The sequence below is a fragment of the Pogoniulus pusillus genome, chromosome 13, assembly GCF_015220805.1.
Source record: "Pogoniulus pusillus isolate bPogPus1 chromosome 13, bPogPus1.pri, whole genome shotgun sequence".
Taxonomy (NCBI): domain Eukaryota; kingdom Metazoa; phylum Chordata; class Aves; order Piciformes; family Lybiidae; genus Pogoniulus; species Pogoniulus pusillus.
This window is the reverse complement of record NC_087276.1, coordinates 24,078,241-24,096,290: the sequence shown is the minus strand read 5'-3', so window position 1 is coordinate 24,096,290 and position 18,050 is coordinate 24,078,241. Positions and strand designations below refer to the sequence as shown.

At 51.8% G+C, this 18,050-nt stretch overlaps 1 protein-coding gene across 5 annotated transcripts in view; it reads right to left on the bottom strand.

The window, feature by feature from the left end:
* PEMT (phosphatidylethanolamine N-methyltransferase) overlaps positions 1–18,050 on the bottom strand; it is an 86,376-nt gene that overhangs the window by 3,683 nt on the left and 64,643 nt on the right. For 3 of the 5 annotated variants that reach the window (XM_064153567.1, XM_064153565.1, XM_064153563.1), the window contains exons 4-8: positions 16,552–16,697; positions 12,820–12,931; positions 7,347–7,421; positions 6,482–6,542; positions 4,400–5,810 (exon numbers count right to left, since the gene is read on the bottom strand). In XM_064153567.1, the coding sequence (XP_064009637.1) occupies positions 6,488–6,542; positions 7,347–7,421; positions 12,820–12,931; positions 16,552–16,697 (388 nt within the window). In that variant the 3' untranslated portion in view covers positions 4,400–5,810; positions 6,482–6,487. Of the gene's footprint in view, positions 1–4,399; positions 5,811–6,481; positions 6,543–7,346; positions 7,422–12,819; positions 12,932–16,551; positions 16,698–18,050 lie in introns of those variants that run through there. The other 2 variants (XM_064153564.1, XM_064153566.1) reach the window with 2 other exon arrangements.

Genomic DNA, 18,050 nt, shown 5'->3' with positions numbered 1-18,050 from the left:
TTCAAAGCAAAGCTGCAGGCAGAGACCTGCCAACATCTTGCTGGGGGACGACGACACTCCGACTGCTCTGCCTCCCTCCCGCAACCCCCCCTTTGGAAAGGAGCTGTGCTCCGTAAACAGATTCCCACCGCAAAGAAGGCAGCACGGAAAAAGCAGCACATTCCTCTGGTGTTTTTGGAAGTAAGATGCAAGGAGGAGGCGGCGCAGCGCGGCCAGCTCGCCGGGCCGGCCCGAGGCGGCTTTTTGGTGTGCAAATGAAAGCAAACAGCCTGGGGATGCGTCCCCTGGCACATGGCAGGGGCTCCCTGCGTAAAGGCCCGCGGGGTGGCGGGTGGAGATGGACCGAGCTGGGCTGGATGGTGTCACCACGCAGGGGTGATGTGAAGGGCATGGGGTGCTGCTGCTCTCCTGGCACTGGGGGACATTTTGCAGCATGCCCTGGGAACCCATGGAGTGGATGCTGTCTGCATTCATCTGCAGGTCCCAAAAGCAGGAGCCTGCCAGTGGTGCCCATAAAACTCAAGCCTGGCTCTGCAGAGGCAGGATGGTTCTGGCCCTGGCATTTGTTAGCACTCCAACACTGATGGTTTCATAGAATCATAATCTGGTTTAGGTTGGAAAGGGTCTTTAAAGGTCATCTAGTCCGATCCCCCTGCTATGGGCAGGGACATCTTTCACTGGGCCAGGCTGTTCAAAGCTCCATCCAACCTGGACTCGGAACACTTCCAGGGCTGAGGCCTTTCCTTACATCTAGTCTAAATTTCCCCTCTTTTATTTTAAACTACCACCCTTGTCCTGTCACAACAGGCCCTGCTCAAAAGTCTGTCCCCCTTTCCTGTATACCCCTTTAAGGACTGCAAGGTCACAACAAGGTCTCCCTGGAGCCTTCTCTTCTCCAGGCTGAATGATCCCAGTTCTCTCAGCCTGTCCTCACTGCAGAGGGGTTCCAGCCCTCATATCATTGCTGTGGTCTCCTTTGTCCTCATTCCAACAGGTCTATGTCTGTCCTGTGCTAAGGATCCCAGAGGTGGCCCCAGCAATGCAGGTGGGGTGTCAGCAGAGCAGAGCTGAGCAGAGCAGAGGGGCAGAATTCTCCCCCTCCAGCTACTGCCCACACTGCTGGGGCAGGACATGGCTGGGTCTGACCTGTGAGCACCCAGTGCTGGCTCATGTCCAGCTTTTCAGCCACCAGCACGCCCAGACCCTTCTCTGCAGAGCTGCTCTGATTCCTTTCATCCTCCAGCCTGTGCTGATTCCAGGGATTGCCCTGAACCAGGTGCAAGACCTTGGATTTGGCCTTGTTGAACCTCATGAAGTTCACGTGGGTTCACACCTCAAACTTGCCAAGGTCCTCCTGGACAGATCAAGTGCCTCAGGTGCATCACCTGCACCCAGCTGGAAAAAGCTTCCCATTGGGCTGTTCTTCCCCAATGCATTTATTTGTGACCATTTAAAGCCCAGACTGCTTTCCCCAAGCAGCAGAGAGGAGACTGCTTTATGCCTTCTCTGGATTTAGAGGCTCATAACAAAGCAGTGAGTGCCCAAACTACCCCTCAAAGCCCCCAAGCATCCTGTGCTCACAGCTCTGTTTGGCTTTTGCATCCAATCCCAGTGGCTGTCAGGCAAATCCATCTCCCCTGCCCACTGACCAGCTGTGAGGAGCTTCAGCCTCAGTGCTAGGACGGGTGGGGGAGCCAGCACCAGAGTCCTGAGCCCCCATTGACCCAAAGAGCAGAAGTGCAGCCTCAGCAAGCTGGGCCTGGCCAGAGCCCAAGGGGAATGATGATTTCTCCATGGCCCTGCCGAGGCACCGCGAGCGGCCTGGATTGCGCCATGTGTTTATTCCCTGCTCCTGAGTGGGCTTGTTTGCCACGTAAGGGCTGGTGGCCGTCCCTCCCCCGGGGGAAGGCAGTGCAGCAAACATGGGCGCAGGGTTAAGGGTGGTCACAAAGGAGGGTAAGGCCTTTGGGATGTGTCCTCAGTTCTCCATATCCACGGCATCCCATTGCCTTCAGGGAGAGGACTGCAGGATGCAGCCTCCTCCGTGTCCCCGAGTGTCCCTGGATGAAGCAGCCCATGCTGGATCTGCAACACATGCCCGTTGCTGGGGCTGTTTGGGCTTCTTTGGGTGATCCCTTCCCACCCCAAATAAAGGTCTCACAGCATCACAGAATTGTTTGCTTGGAAAAGCCCTGTAAGGTCATTGAGTCTGACCATTAACTAACTCTACCAAGCCTGTTGCTAAGCCATGTCCCTGAGCACCACAACTCTGCCCCTTTTAAACACCTCCAGGGATGGGGATTCAGGGAGCATGTTCCAGGGTTTGAGAACCCTTTCAGTGAAGAAGTTTCTTCTTATGTCCAGTCTAAATCTCCCCTGGTGTGACATCCCCCCTCTCAGTTCCAGGGAGTGGAGAAAGTGCTGGGGAGCTGTGGCTGAGAAGAGAAAACCCAGGTGGAGCATGAGGGTGGGCACAGCTGGGAACTGCACAGCAGGACAGGGTGACCGAGGCAGTGTGGTGTGATGGGCTTGGTGACCTGGTTATCCTTGCCAGGCAGGAGTTGAGATTTAACCAGTCTCTCCTTTCCTGGTGTTTGCTCTGGAGAAATGGCTCAAACATCAAGGGAGGCGTTACCTGCAGCATCTGCACACAGCCTCACGTGTGGCAGCTCCCAAGGCTGCAAACAACCCCCCCTGCCAACCTCAGGTGGGCCCAGCAAGTCCCACACTGAAGCCATGAAACTCAGAGTACAGATGCATGACCACATTTCCAGGAAACCTGCTCAACGCATCCCAGAAACCCAGAGGGACACAGGGAACCCACCTGGTATTTGACACTTCCTCAAGAGCCAGAGGGGTGCACCTGCATGGTGCTGGGGGTGCAGGTAGCTGGTTCTGGGTGTCCACAGTGCAGGTCTCTCCTTTGGAAGCAGCAGGAGTTCTTCAGTGTGACCTGGGTGCTGTAGGGTCCATCCATTCAGTGCAGGATATGGCCTAGCCACAACCAGGGGGTGGCCCTGGAGACGGGAAGGGGGAAAATAGCTCTGACACCAGCAGCGCTTCATGCTCACGCTGAAGGTCTCATCCCCATCCTCTGTAATCTCGAATTCTTGGAAATATTATGTAACTGGAGAGGAATCCATTTTTTCCCTTAAAACCAGGGAGGAAGAGTCCCTTAATCCCTTGTTGTTAAGTCCTAGAAAACAGTATGAGCAATGGTCTCTGTTTTTCTCCCCACAGTGCAGGAATGGCCCCAGACAAGGCCAACCTCCCCACTCAAAGGAGAAAGACAGGCTTGGATCCTGCAAAGTGGGCTTGAACATCACCTTCCAGTTCCTACTTCAGGGAACAGCAGATGCCTCTGAAACGTCAAACCCCAGCTTAACAGCAGCCAGAACCAGTTCTGCGAACGCAGAGACACACTAATCCGTACTGGCTGCTGCAGGAAGAGCTACCAAGAACGGGGATGTATCTGGCTCAGCTCCAGGAAAACCCTTGTGCAATACAAAGCTGACAGAGTGGCTGGGGAGTGGGAAAGGTTGGGTCTGAAATGGTGGAGCAAGGGATCAAGAAGGGCTTGAAATGGTGGATTGAGGGGTTAAGGAGTCCATGAAGCTGCTGCAGCAGCAAAACCCCGTCCTTCTGGGATGCTGTGGGCACAGGAGGGAAAAAGCAGCTCTGTTGTTCGGTCTATGGTGACACTCATCTGAGGGAGATGAGCCTGGCTGGGCATTGGGAAAGGTTGGGTTTGAAATGGTGCATCAAGGGACCATGAAGGGTTTGAAATGGTGGATGGAGCTGGAAGCAGTCCATGAAGCTGGTGCAGCAGCAAAACCCCGTCCTTCTAGGATGCTGTGGGCACAGGATGGGAAGCAGCTCCGTCCCTGATGCTTATGGTGACACTCATCTGAGGGAGACGAGCCTGGTTGTGGGGACAGGTAAAAGCAGATCTAGTCCCTAGACTGTGAATGAGCCAGCAGGAACCCAGCCCCTTGCTGCATCCTCATGAAGAGCAACCCTTCCCCGGCGGGCAGGTGTCTCTTCAGCAAACACTGATTTCACCCATCAACAGATCTGAATTTATTTACATCAGAGACTTTGAGCTGGGACTGGCAACTCTGACATAAATTGTCTGAATAATGCAACGTATCCTCTCCTTGCTGGTTGCTATGGGTACGGGGCTGTTTTAGCCTCTGTCTATAAACATTAACCGTGAAGGGGATGTGGAAACTTGGCTAAAAATAAAATACTATGCCCAAGTCTTTAAGAGGAAGGTCGTTGGGATGGTGATGAAAAAAAAAAAACCCCAACAAATCAACACATCCTCCTGTAACAGCTCCAAAATGGTGAAACACAACCACAGCGTCCAGAGCCTGGCTGAAGGAAACGGAGACTGCACTGAAAAGAAACCAACTTTTAATTCCTGCTGAGCGATGCCCGAAGGGTGAATTACAACGTGCAAAAGCAAAAGGGAATCAAACTCTTTCCTGGAGGTGACAGTGAGAAAAGGGATCCTCTGCAGAGGGGACTATGTGATGCTCAGATGTGGTACCGCATCCTGATGCCAGCACAGGAGCTGGCAGCAAAGCAGTTCCCTTCTCCAGCGCCGCTGACGGAGGCTTTATGTTGATTTTTGTTTGATTGTTTACAGCTTATTTCTCAAACTGCTCTGGGAACCTGCAAACACTGAGCCTAGGTCTAGAGCATCACCCTCTGGGAGCTTCTTTTTCAGGGCAGGATCCAGCACTGGCCTCTATGAGACTTGTCAAGGCTGGTGGCAGGGGTGGAAGGGATGATCTGTACTTGTCTGCTGCCTGCTGCAGAAGGCAGGGGCTGCCCTTTCCCTCCTTCCCACCCACTGCCCCTTCAAGGCAGTGAAAATAGCTGGAAGGCACTGACTGGGTGATAGGGAAGGTGGGCAGGACCCACACGTGTCCCTGGGGAAAAGAAGGGGCTGGGTGTGTGCAGAGGGGACCAGGGATGGGATACCTGCAGGGTCTGGATAGGAATTGACTCTTCCTCTTGGTCATCTCCATGATGGGGCTTCCCCATGAGACAACTACCATCCCTCCACCCCCCTTGAACAGTGGTTCAGGTCATACATTTATGTCTAAGTGCTTTTCAATGACCTTTCTTGGGGCCTTTTCAACTGGGGTGGAGATACTACGGGGCTCTGCATGGGTGGAAAATGGCAGTGCTAGACAGGCAGGTTTCTCTCTCCCAGAAAAGAGAGGATTTGTCTCTGGGGTTGCAGCAGTTTCACTTCTTCCTTCTCCAGCTTTCTGAATGTCCCAGGAGTTCCAAAATGTTCTTTATTGCTTGCTTCCTGAGGCTCTTCCACAGCATCTTTGGATGATCTTCAGGATCAGATGGAGCTGGAGCTTACTCATGCTCAGAGCTTGCTTACAGAAGGCCCTGGTGCTTCCATTGTTACTCTGCTTGCTTTCCAGTCCAGGGCTAGAGCTGGGTTCCTTTTTGCCCTGCAGATCTCCAATGTGTAGGAGGAGAGGTCAGGTCGTCCCACACCATGTGGCTCCTGGGAGAGCACTGCCTTTGTGGCAGGAGCTGCAGTGATCCATCGATGGAGACAGAGACCTGGGGACAGGGACCTCCAGCTCCCGCGGGCTGCAGTGAGGAGGTGCTGCCGTGCTCAGGCTGTTCCTCTGATGGCTTCCAGTACTGCAGGGTGCTCAGTGGGCTCATTAAGGGTTGCTGGGCTAATTAGTGGGACACATCTCAGTAGGATAACAGGCAAATTGGACAGTGTGAGTACCACAGAGGCACACCGTGCCGAGGTATCCGAGACACTGCTTCATGAAAGGCAAAGAGACAAAAGCCTGTTAGGGACCACACTGCTGGGGAGAGGCTACAGGAATGTCAGCATCTCCCCACCTACCAGCGGGCAGAGGATTGTTCCAGCAGGACATTTAACCCCAAGGAAAGGAGCTTTGGCAGGAACCTAAGTTTTGCCCCCCACCAAAACCAAGCTTCTGGGTTGAGCTGGTGCAGCCCATGTGTGGCATGCTTCCAGCTGGGGCATGGAGCAGGGGCAAACAATTTCCCTGCAAGGTGGTCGGGCACATATGCCCTTTTGCACCATTCCTGCTGCTCTCTGGAGGATTTGCCATGGCCAGTAGCTGCTTTTAGCTGCCTGTTTTAGACTAAACCTGGAGCTCAAAGCTCCCCAGCAATTCTTCCTTGTGCTGACTTTCAGGCACACCATCTAACCCATTTGGGGGCTGCTGGCTGGGTGCCAAGGGGCGGACAGGATCACCACAGTGTAAAACCTTCCCACATGGGTTTTTGCGGAGGCTTGAAGCTCAAATCCCTTGAAAAGTGCAGGAATGGCTCTGGAGCAGCTGGGGAAAGTGGGAATGAGGTGGGAGGGTGGGTGGTGCTCCTGCCCCCATCTAATGTGCTGGCAGGTTGGGGAGTGTGGCAAAACAGCCCCTCTTGCTGAAACACCCATCAGCAACCATACCTGTTGCTACTTGGTCTTTGCTCCCTTCTGTTTCTGCCGATATATTTCCTCTGTGAAAGGCCTGTGGTTGGGAGAATGGGGATTTGGGGAGAGAGGGAGAGAGCAGAGACAGCAGAGTGGGGCAGAAGAATGGAGGAAGAATTAAAATTGAGACTGCTGTGTGCTCCCCTTTGGGCCCAGAAACTCTGCCCTTCAAGGGCTGGCACAATCCAACTATTCCTGTGCCACGGCAATCCTCAGCCCACTCTCTCTGGACCATGGAGCAGCTCTAAGGCTGCTCCCACCTGGGACCATCTCTGAGTGGGATGAGGCACAGCACAACACATGCATACCGGCCCTCATCTTTGCATCTCTTCCTTCCTCGCAAACACAAAAGACCTTTCACTGACGAAGTACAACTGCCGCTTCTGGGAATTATTCTGGGCCACTCTGTCCTGGGCTACTGAGCTATTGTGATGCAAAATATCAGAGAAGCCCATCCAAGGAACTACAAAACGCAAGCGCTCCTACAGGGTCTCTTCAGACGACACAATGAGCCCCCCCAGCGCCTTCCTTATTGTTCTTGTATAGACAGAAACAAGCACCCAAAAGGAAGAAAAGATCTCATTTTGATAAAAATAAACAAGCGCATAAATGTTCCTAGAACTCAGCGAATAGTTTCGGAGAGGAATCTGCCCATTATCAAAACAATTGACAGAACAATTCTCTGTTTTCCTTCTTCCCCACTGAATTAATTGGAAAAAAAAAAACCAACACAAAAAACCCAAACCAAAAACCCATCTCTACTCCCGCAGTTCCCCGAAACCTGGGGAGTTAAACCCGTTAGAAATAATTAGAAGCTCTCCAGTTCTGCAGAGCGACTCACCCCTCGTACAGCATCGCGATTGTGTAGGAAATTGCCACTACAGCTGTCAGCAGCAGGCCAGCTGGGCTCGCATGCCTGGTTTGGAAGGGGAGGGAAAGCTCAGGTAAGTGCTTGGGCTTACGCAAGGCCTGGTTTAGAAAGTGAAATGAGATGCTGGGCTTGGCGAGAGCTCTCTGCTGCTCATTAAACAGGAGCGAAGGAAAGGAAAGGAAAGGGTGGGGTTTGTTGGCTTTTTCCTACTTAACGTTAACTGTCTTGGACAGATGTTACTTGGCAAAGGCTCTTCCCCAGCCTACTTCGGCGGCTTCTTTTAAGTCTGCTCCCTGCACGTCTCTGCTAAGAGGGCTTCAGCTTTGATGCTAAGTCCTGAGATTATTGGGCTGTTCAATAGCTGAGCAGCTGCTGACGTAGGGCCGTGGCTCCCAGCCAGAGCTATAAGGCAAATGCCTGATGTGCACGGCGAGGCAGGGCCACCCAGGGCGCAGCAGACACCTGGCAGCCGCAGCGGCATATGGCACCGTATACACGGACGCGGCGGCTGAGCCGCGGCAGGGCCAGGGGATGGAGAGGGAGGGGAAGATGTGGAAAGGTCCATGCGTGGCCTGCGAAGGGTGCTGGGCGGGTGCAGCACCAAGGCTGGCTGTGTGCACTTCAAGATGATTCACAGATGGCATCAGGTTGGAAGGGACTCTTAAAGGTCATCTTGTCCAGTGTCTTTGCAGTCGGCAGGGACACATCCAACTAGATCAGGCTGCTCAGGGCCACATCAAATCTGATCTTGAATGTCTCCAGGGACAGGGCCTCAACCATGTCCTCAGGCAACCTGTTCCAGAATTTTACCACTCGCATTACAAAGAACTTCGTCCTTATGTCCAACCTAAATATACCCTGCTCCAGGGACACGTCTGGTCACCTGGTGGAGCTCAGCCGAATGGTGTCCTTCAGCAAGGGGACTGAGCTGCCCATCACACTGCAACTGTCTGGTTACAGGCAGAGGTGCTCAAGGAGTTGTAGATCAGAGAACTGTTTTGGTTGGAAGAGACTTGAGTACTGTGTCCAGTTCTGGGCCCCTCAGTTCAAGAGAGATGTTGAGATACTGGAACACATCCAGAGAAGGGCAACAAAGCTGGTGAGAGGCCTGGAGCACAGCCCTTTGAGGAGAGGCTGAGGGAGCTGGGGGTGTGCAGCCTGGAGAAGAGGAGGCTCAGGGCAGACCTCATTGCTGTCTACAACTACAAGGGAGGTTGCAGCCAGGTGGGGTTGGGCTCTTCTGCCAGGCAAGCAACAACACAATGAGGAGACACAGTCTCAAGTTGTGCCAGGGGAGGTCTAAGCTGGATGTTAGGAGGAAGTTCTTGACAGAGAGAGCGTGATTGGCATTGGAATGGGCTGCCCAGGGAGGTGGTGGAGTCACTGTCCCTGGAGATGTTCAAGAGAAAAGCCTGGATGAGGCACTTAGTGCCATGGTCTAGTTGATTGGACAGGGCTGGGTGCTAGGTTGGACTGGATGATCTTGGAGGGTTCTTCCAACCTGGTTGATTCTATGACTTTTAGGGTCATCGAGCCCAACCATTAACCTAGCTCTGCCAGGTCATCAGTGAACCTCAGCACCACATGGGTTTTCAATCCCTCCATCAACAGGGATCCCACCACTGCCTTGGGCAGCCTTTTCCAGGTCTTGACAACACTTTCATTGAAGCAACTGTTCCTATGTCCAGCCTGGTACAACTCAAACCTGTTCTCTCTTGTCCTGTCACTTGTTCCTTGGGACAAGAGACCAACTCCATCTGCCTCTGACCTTCTTTCACGGAGTTGTAGAGAGCAAGAAGACCTTTTCTCCAGGCCAAACAACTTCAGTTCTCTCAACCTCTCCTCACCAGACCTGTGCTCTAGACCCTTCCACCAGATTTGCTGCTCTTCTTTGGACATGCTCCAACAATGTCCTTTTGTAGCAAGGGCCACACTACTACAACTATGCAACGGGAGCGACTGTTCCTTTCAGCACCAAAGAATGGGGACCAAACCATCCCCATCTCCTCCTGCTCTACAGAGATGTCAGCATAGGCTGCAAGCCTGCATCAGCCACATGAGGACACTTCTTTGATGCTTACCCCAGAGCTGTCTGAGGCAGATTCCAGAGAAGCCAGAGAGGGCTTTGCTAAGGCACCAGGACTTCAGCCAGTGGGTGACAGTCCCCAAACCAGGGATGTCGACACCATCCTGTGGTGACAGCAGCCATTGCTTGCTTGCTAGCCCAGCAGCCATGAGGTCCTGGTGCCACATTTTCCCAGCAAGGAACTTTTCCTTCCCAAACAGTCTGTCTGCATCCTGTGACTTCAACTAATGGCTGCAAGTCTTGCCCTTAATTAGGATGCTGCTGATTGCCTTTAATTGCTGATCACAACTCAGCTCTGAGAGGGACAAGAGCTGACTGTCAGCAAAAAAAAAAGACTTAGCTGGTCCTTGGTGAAGACAAACATTCTGCAAGACTCATGCATGCTGGGGACACATACCTTCTGAGGAGAAACCAAGCTACCTAAACCTCATACTGGACCTAGTTGCAGGTAGCACCTGCCCTCATGAGTTCCTGGGGTGACCCATACAAATCTCCACCTTTTCTCTGTTTCCCTTTTGCAGAAAGTTTTCCCCTCACTAGGAAGCACCAGGCAACTTCTTCCTCTCCCAACCCCCTGCTATTACATGCTTAGTCATGTCTCCTCCTTGATTCCTATCAAAGAGAACAAATTTGCATGATTGTTTGTTGACAGCAAGACCTCTAATTGCATCATTTGGCTGCGGCTGCAGCTCTGATTTACACAGCCTGTTGCCATGAGTTAAAACACTTCCCTATCAGAGATACACAAAGCTGTCCCCAAACAGCTAATGCTCCATTTGTCTTGTGGGAGAAATGAGGCTGCTTCAAGTGGGTGATGAGAAGCATTGGGGTGAGTCGTTTCTCTCCTAAGAGCTCGACCTACTTATTAGGCAATGGCACACTCAACTGAGAGACAGACAGGAAGGCTTTGTGCTCTTGGCAGGACTTTTTTTGGGTAGAGGTCTGTCCATCCCCAACCCTTGCTGCAGCTCCCCATGGCTGTGGGTTGTCTGCAAGAGCAATAGTGTGGGCTTGCATCATTCCCTGCTGGTTTTGCTGGTGCTAGATGTGGGACACCTGCTTTGCCCTTTCCTCCTGGATCTCCTATCTTTGTGGTGATGAGCAGAGGTGCCTTCTCCAGTGTGTCCTGCAGATGCTTTTGGCTGCACAGCTGGGGATAGCTGCAATATCTTTGCAAGGGAGAAAAGAGTGGCTCCTGCCCCACACCGTGCATTTGAGGCTGGACTGGAGTCAGAAGGCAAAGTGTCTGGTGTGCTGCCAGGCTCACTTATGTGCTGTGGTATGTGCCCTCACAGGTGGAAATTAATCAGTGCTTTGGGCTCCAGTGCCACGCTACGGAGAGCAGTACATCACCAGGGGAGGACAAACACGCTCTTCGCTTTGGGTCTGTGCAAAACCAGACAGCAAACACGCTCCTCCAGCTGCCACACAGCCAAGATGTTAGCTCTGGCCTCCAAAGGCAGACACCTAACATCTTCTGAAAGCCCTGAGACCTCGGAACAGACTCCCTAAACCTGCCCAGCAACCTGAGCTGAGATCCCAGAGGAAAGAAACAGTCCAACCCACCACGTGAAGAGCTGTGCAGAGTTTCCCCAGGGCAGGTGGGTGGTGTCTTGGTGCCACTTCACACAGCTCCAGCAATTTGTTAACAGCAATTATTTGTCATGCCTTGCTGCCCTTTATGGTGGCAGTCTTTTAATGAGAAAAAGGAGGGGATCACACTTTTGTCTCACGGTGCTTCAAGCTGCTTTTGCCCAGGGATGCAATGAAAGACCAAGCAACATGCACCTGGTGCGAGGCTGCTCACTTGAGGGCATGTAGAAGGGGCAGAAACAGCTCAGGAGCATTCAGCTGGTTCTGCTGAGGTTCTAGGAAAGACCTTAATATTGATCTTAAACAAATAAAAACGTCCTTATAGTTCCTCCTGGTGAAATTCCTTGGTTTGTGGAATGAGGGGTGGTAGTACCAGTCATCTCTGGTTGCAGTGTGGGATGAAGGGGGTACATCCTGCCCCTGTTCTGCCCTACTCCTCCCAGCTGCTGTTGACTCCACAGCCAACTCTAATACCCAACAATGCCCCATCCACATTTGGACCAAATCCAGTGCTGTGGGCCTGCCAGCAGGGCCAACAGCCTTCTGCAGCTCATCCTGACAGCAACAGGCAGGGAATTTCAAGTGCAGAATGAACAGCAGCAAGGCTCAGTGGAGACAGAAGAGAAACCATCAGTCTACTTATTACCAGGGGCCAGAAAGAGCAGTGCACATGGCTACAAAGGTGAGCAGAAAGTGGCAAAACACTTCATTTTATCCACCAAAGTACAAGAGAGGTTGTCACACTCAGGAGCACCAGTGGAAAATACCTAGTGATAGCATCCCCCAATGCTTGACAGGCTCCTGATGGGACACAGCCTGGGTTTTTCCTCCCGAGGAAATAAATAAAATGTGATATTAAATGAAAACCACATCAAACTTGTTACAGAGAATAGAGACTATTGCTCATTTGCTGCTAAATTACAGCCTATTCATTTCCTGCTAAGTAGGCTATTAAGCCCTGCTGTATCACGGGAGGAGCCTTTCGGAAGTGTCACCACCGTGCAGCGGGGGAAAGGGTGCCTTGGCTTGTTTTGTTTCCTTCAGAGGTAATTCCAGGGTCACACTGATCCCCAGTATCAGTGCCCTGCCCCTGCAGAGTGACACCCGGTGTGAATTCAGCCCCGAATGTTGATTTTTCCACGTGCAGAGCCTGCCAAGGACCTCATTCAGCTGCAGAGCATTTGCTGATTCTTCCTTTCCCCAGCACTTGGACACGATTTATTTTGCTACAATTAATGCTGCAAGTGTTTTATGGCAGCAGAAGATTCTGCACATACAAGAGTGAGGAATTGAGGAGGAGTCACTTTCCCTGCTATTTTATTGCTGCCTTCACCAGGAGGTGTTTTGGCCCCTGAAGCAGCCCGTGCCCAGCACAGACCCAATGCTTGTCCTCCTGGTGCTGCTTGCAGGGGCATAGAATCAACCAGGTTGAAAGAGACCTCCAAGCTCATCCAGTCCAACCTATCATCCAGCCCTGTCCAGTCAACTAGACCATGGCACTAAGTGTCCCATCCAGTCTCTTCTTCAACACCTCCAGGAACAGCAACTCCACCACCTCCCTGGGCAGCCCATTCCAATGCCAATCACTCTCTCTGCCAACAACTTCCTCCTAACATCCAGCCTAGACCTCCCCTGGCACAACTTGAGACTGTGTCCCCTTGTTGTGTTGCTGGTCGCCTGGGAGTAGAGACTGACCCCCACCTGGCTACAGCCTCCCTTCAGGTAGTTGTAGACAGCAATGAGTTGTAGACAGTATGTACTCACAAGAGGGACCAGCCCAAGTAGACAGCAGTGCTGCCCCAGTACATGGGATTATCCAGCACGTTGAAGGGGAAGCTGGTCACTTTTGCCTCCATCAAGATGCCAAAGTAATCACCTGCAAAGCAAACCAGAAGAGTTTTTGGTTAGGCTCCATGAAGCTGGGAGTTGTGAGGGGCTTTGGCAGGCTGATGTTCCCCCCATGCCACATCCCTGCTAGGGATGAGCAGTGAAGGTGAACCAGGTGGTTTCACTGCTGATTCCCATCCTGAGAACACAGCAACAAAGAGGCTGGCTGTTTACTCAGTCTCTATCAGCCTTTCCCAAAATGGCTCTTTGCCCACGAGGAGGGTTTCTGCATTGCAATGAGGCTACAGCAGCCACGACCCTCATCAGGAGACAGCTCTCGAGGTCCTGACTGGTTGATTCTGGCTTTTTCATTTGAAAAGTGCCCACCTGATGCCGCTGGGTGAGGAAACAAATGCATAGGATCAGATCCACTCAATGGGGAAATAATACAGCGCCCTGTAATGGTGTTTGGAGATGGTATAATCATGCCCTCCACCACCAAATGCCCTCATTCAGTGTCACCCTTATCTCTTGGTTCAGAGACTTTCTCAGAATTTCAGAAAATAGCCTCTCTGCCTGCAAAATGCTCAATTATCAGCATGCTGCCGACGAGAAAAGGTGATTGTCATCTGTAACCAGGAAAGCTTTCAGAACAGACAGCAACCAACCACCCTCCTATCTACCTCAGAGTAATCCTTCCACTCTCCTGAAAGGAGCCTGGAAAAGAAATGACAAGCAAGGAGATGTTGTGCAGCTTGTGAGTGGCATTTCAAGGCGGGGGCATGCAGACCTCTGACTTCTCTGGGTCTTACAAGACAGACTGCAAAGCCCAGCAAGGATTTTGCTTCGTGTGCGCTGCCCAAGACCTGTGCCAGTCAGCGAGGAGAAGTGTTGGTCCATCAGCTGTCCCAAGAAGCTGCCACAGCCCTGGGTCATGCTGCCAGCTTTGCTGCCAGCACTTTTCCCTGACCTTGGGCAAGTCTCCTCCGTCCATCCCTCCTGGTGCTATTGTGCACCGATCATAAGATCAGTCTTTCTTATAGCCCCGAGGGTGGTGAGGATTAATGTATGGTGAGAAAGTACTCAGAAATCCAGATAAAAGGCATTACAGGGGTGCAAACTATTCAAGGTTATTATTATTACCTAGATCGTGGTGTAATTTCTTTGACCTCACATGGTGCAAAAACATTTATTTCTGAGGATAAACAGCGCCTGCCCAATTAGACAATGCTTTGGGGCTTTAACTGCAGGCCTCTAAGTGAGATAATTGCCTCCTATTCATACTATATGTTCTCACAGTTACTTGGCAATGCATCTTTGAGATTGTTCCGGTAGAAAGAACACATCACCCCCTGCCACAGCCCATTTCTCTGCTTTCTTATGTGTCAGAATGCTTCATTATTCCCTGCCCGCCCTCGCCTTTGGGCTGAACACCTCGCTCCCCAAGCGGTGCTTGCACAAAGCCCTGGGTTCGTGGGGCTGGCAGGGCTTTATCTCAGCCTGGCACTGGTGGGGCCGTGGGACCCTTTGGGTGGGCTGCCATAAGCAAAAACACAGAGTGGCTGAGGGGAGCAAGTTGTCCCCCAGGACATGAGCTTTCCTGATGTAAACCCTGCCTCTAAACCCGCACAATTAAATGAACATGACCACCAGAGAGGACCTGCAGTGTTTTTATGCTCAGGCAGGTGCTAAGAGAAAGGACTGTGCACCATCCTAGGCATCTCCTGTGTCTCCACGAAACCCTCAAATTAAGAATCAGCTCCTTGTCAGGCTAAGGGACTCTGGCATCTACTGTGGGCTATTTTTTGCTGGAGGTCACTGTGACCTCACTGCAGAGCACCCACACTTTGGATGGCAGCAGAGAAAAGCCATCTGATGCACTCCACAAGTGCTTGGGTGTCAGAGGCTGTCTCAAAATGTCTCCAGAGCTCACATCCTGACTCTGAGGAGCTGCTGGATGATGAGATAACCCCCCTCAAACCAAAGCAGTGTTGCCCTCTGATACCTGCAGTCAGAAGTGCTGTCACTTCTGTGGGGCCCTGCTCCTCTTGCAGCACCATCACATCACTGAACCCTGCATGAAGGATGTTGGGACTATCACTTCCAGGAGAGCCCTGAGCAAGAGAACATCTCATGTGAGGTTCTCAGAGACCTGCTCCTTGTCTTCCCCACTGCTGGGTAAGAAACCACACTGAAGAGCATTCTCCATTGAGAGTTTGCTGACTTGGACTCATAGAGGCTTGCAATGGAGCTGAGAATCTGCTACTGGTCCAAAGATGGATGATGTTCTACAAGGCTCCAGCTGGGCCATGCTTCTCCTTGACTCAGTTCTGCCCTGGTTAGCATAAAGAGCTGGCTTTGCTCCCTGCTGCTTCATGCAAGGCTTGGAGCCACATAACCTCAATTTGGTGGCAGGGAGAGCCTCCATCAGTAGAGAGGATGGAGCAGAAGTGCCCAATATGGGCCACCACCGCCTGTCTGTTTCCTGCCCTGGGGGATACAGGAGGCAATGGCCATACAGAGCAGAGAGGGACAGGGCCAGTCTCACCGCTTACGCTGAGCCTGACTCACTTGTTTGTTTTTCCCCAGCGGTTCAAGTCCAGTGGATCCTCCTGGTCAGATGAATCAGGCTTTACGTAAACAACCCCAGACCTGGCTGAACTTCAGGAGCATTCAGGCAGCTCTTGCTGGCGGGTACTCCTGTGCCCAGCCTCCCTGGACATGACACTGCAGGCACAGCACTGCTCTTGGGGTCTGCGGGCGAGTTTGGAGGATGCTGGTGCCTGGAGCTGTGGGGGACAGGGGTGTAACAAAGTGCCAAGAGCAGGGTCACACAGCTGAAGGGTGAAGCCACACCCTTGAGCTGAGGAGTGCTGAGCCCACTATTCCTGGCAGCAGCATCTTGGCCAACTCCACACACTTCTTTGCAACTCCACTTGAAACCAGGAAGGCTTATTACCTCCCTCTCTTCTTCCTGGCGACGCTGCAGGAGCTAATTGAATTTTGGTTTGTAAAGCACTTGCAAAAGCACAGCCTAAATGCAGTGTCAAAGCTGGGGCTGTGATTATTCCAGCCAGCAGGAGCTGCCCCTTTCCTTAGATATTTATTGTTCCTGTCTCTATTTTATTTTTATGAATTCCACACATACTGGCATGTTTTTAAAGTCAACAACGCCAGTGGAATTGCTCTCTAAATGTGAAAGCAGGCACAATGGAAAATGCCTTCTGCCATGAAGTGGCAGATAAAAGAATCTGTCAACCAGTGTCAGGTTTATTACAGAGCAAATGAGAACCTGCCTCAAAGCAGGTGTGGAGGGTGGGGGCTCAGAGCAAGGCTGCTGGAACGGCTTGTGCCTGCTGCGCTGGTGCTGACCCGCTCATGGAGTCTGCACTTGGGGTCCTTTTTGGACTGTCAGGTGATCAACAGCCCTCTAAAATGCCAGGCTTGGTGCTGAAGGTGATTGGACTCACTGTAGAAAGGCTCTGCACCACCTCCTCAGCGTGAGGTAATGACATGGTTACATCATGCTTTGGTGTAAAGCCAAGGCCAAATCTAAGAGCCCTGAAGGCAAGAGCAAGGAAATTCTGACAGGACTTTGCTCTAGCAAAAGACCCCTGCAAGGATTAAAGTGCATTTAATGGTTAAGCTGTTGACTTTTTAAGTGCTTACCCAGGAATGTTCCGATGAATCCTAGCGCTAAGAAGCTGGAGATGACAAACAAGGACCCTACAGCCAAGATGGCCAAGCCTGAGTAATAGGCCCAGTTGCAGTCCAAGCCCTCCAGCTTTGGCTGGCTCTTCATGGCTTCTGTGAAGCTGTTGGAGAGACAACCAGGGCTGTTAAAAGCAGAGACTCATTGCCCACCCACCCTTCCCTGAGAGATACGGAGCTTTGGGAGAGGATGCCGCTGAGGAGGACCCTTCCCCAGGTTCCTTTTTCTATACCTGGACCTATTCAACCTTCCCATCTGAGCAACCAGGGTGTGAGCTAGGGCAGCATTTTCTACTTGCAACCCTGGAAATCCCAACCCCACTGAACTGCAGCATCAAAAGCTTTACCTTGCTCACCAAACCCCAGGTTTCATGGTCTCTTTGGGAAGAGACACCCTTGCAAATGCTGCAGGCTGCGATGCTTCAGCACAGGACTTGAAGGTTTGGGAACAATCAGCTGGGTTATCTCAAGCTCCCACCCCCATTCCTCTCCATCAAAATATTTTGCAGCCCTTTATGTGTTAGCCACGTGCCCAGGAGTGATTCATGGCTGAAGCCTGACAGGCAGGAGGAGGATTGGAACGGTAAAAGGAAAACACTAGAGACATTTTCAAGTGTGAACACAACTTCTCAGCTCCAGGCTTGTTCAGGCACTTCAGGTCTGACCTTCCAAACACATGGTTTGTCAGTGGAAAAATTGTGACCCCTCCCTTCAGCCCCTTGAACTTTGCCCAGAGAGGGGCTGGGCAGGCCCAGCATCTCACACAGCTCTGGCACAAACGTAGGACTACGAAGGAGACAACGCAGTGATTAAAAAATGCCCATTAATAACAGCGAGAGGAGATAACAGCCCCGCAGAGCTGTACACAGTGTTTCTCCACATGTTGCTGACACATGAGGTAGGAAACTTGGAGCCTTTTTTTTTAATGAGCACCCTGGAGGCTGAAAGTCAAGTGGAATAACAGCTCTCCATGCCTTCAGCCACAGCTGCAGGGCCAGAAGAGCTGCTTCTGCCTGCGCTCCTGGGCTCCTCAGCTGGAAAGTGCTTCCATGACGTTACCTGCAGGGCTTGGGACAGATTATTTTGCCAATGCCCAGCTTCCCCAAGCACTGCAAATGCCTGGCTTTTTTCTGTTAGAATTGTTTTGGTTGGGAAAACATCATCAAGTCCAACCATTATCAAACAGAATCACAGAAACATTCTGGCTGGAAAAGCCCCTCAGGATCACCAAGTCCAACCAATACCCCAACTCTACAAGGTGCACCCTAAACCATATCCACATCCAAATGACTTTTAAACACATCCAAGATTGGTGACTCCATCACCTCCCTAGGCAGTCCATTCTAATGCCTGACCACTCTTGCTGGGAAAAAAATGTTTCCTAATGTCCAGTTTAAACCTACCCAGTTGCAGCTTGAGGCCATTCCCTCTTGTTCTATCACTACTTATAAGTTGGA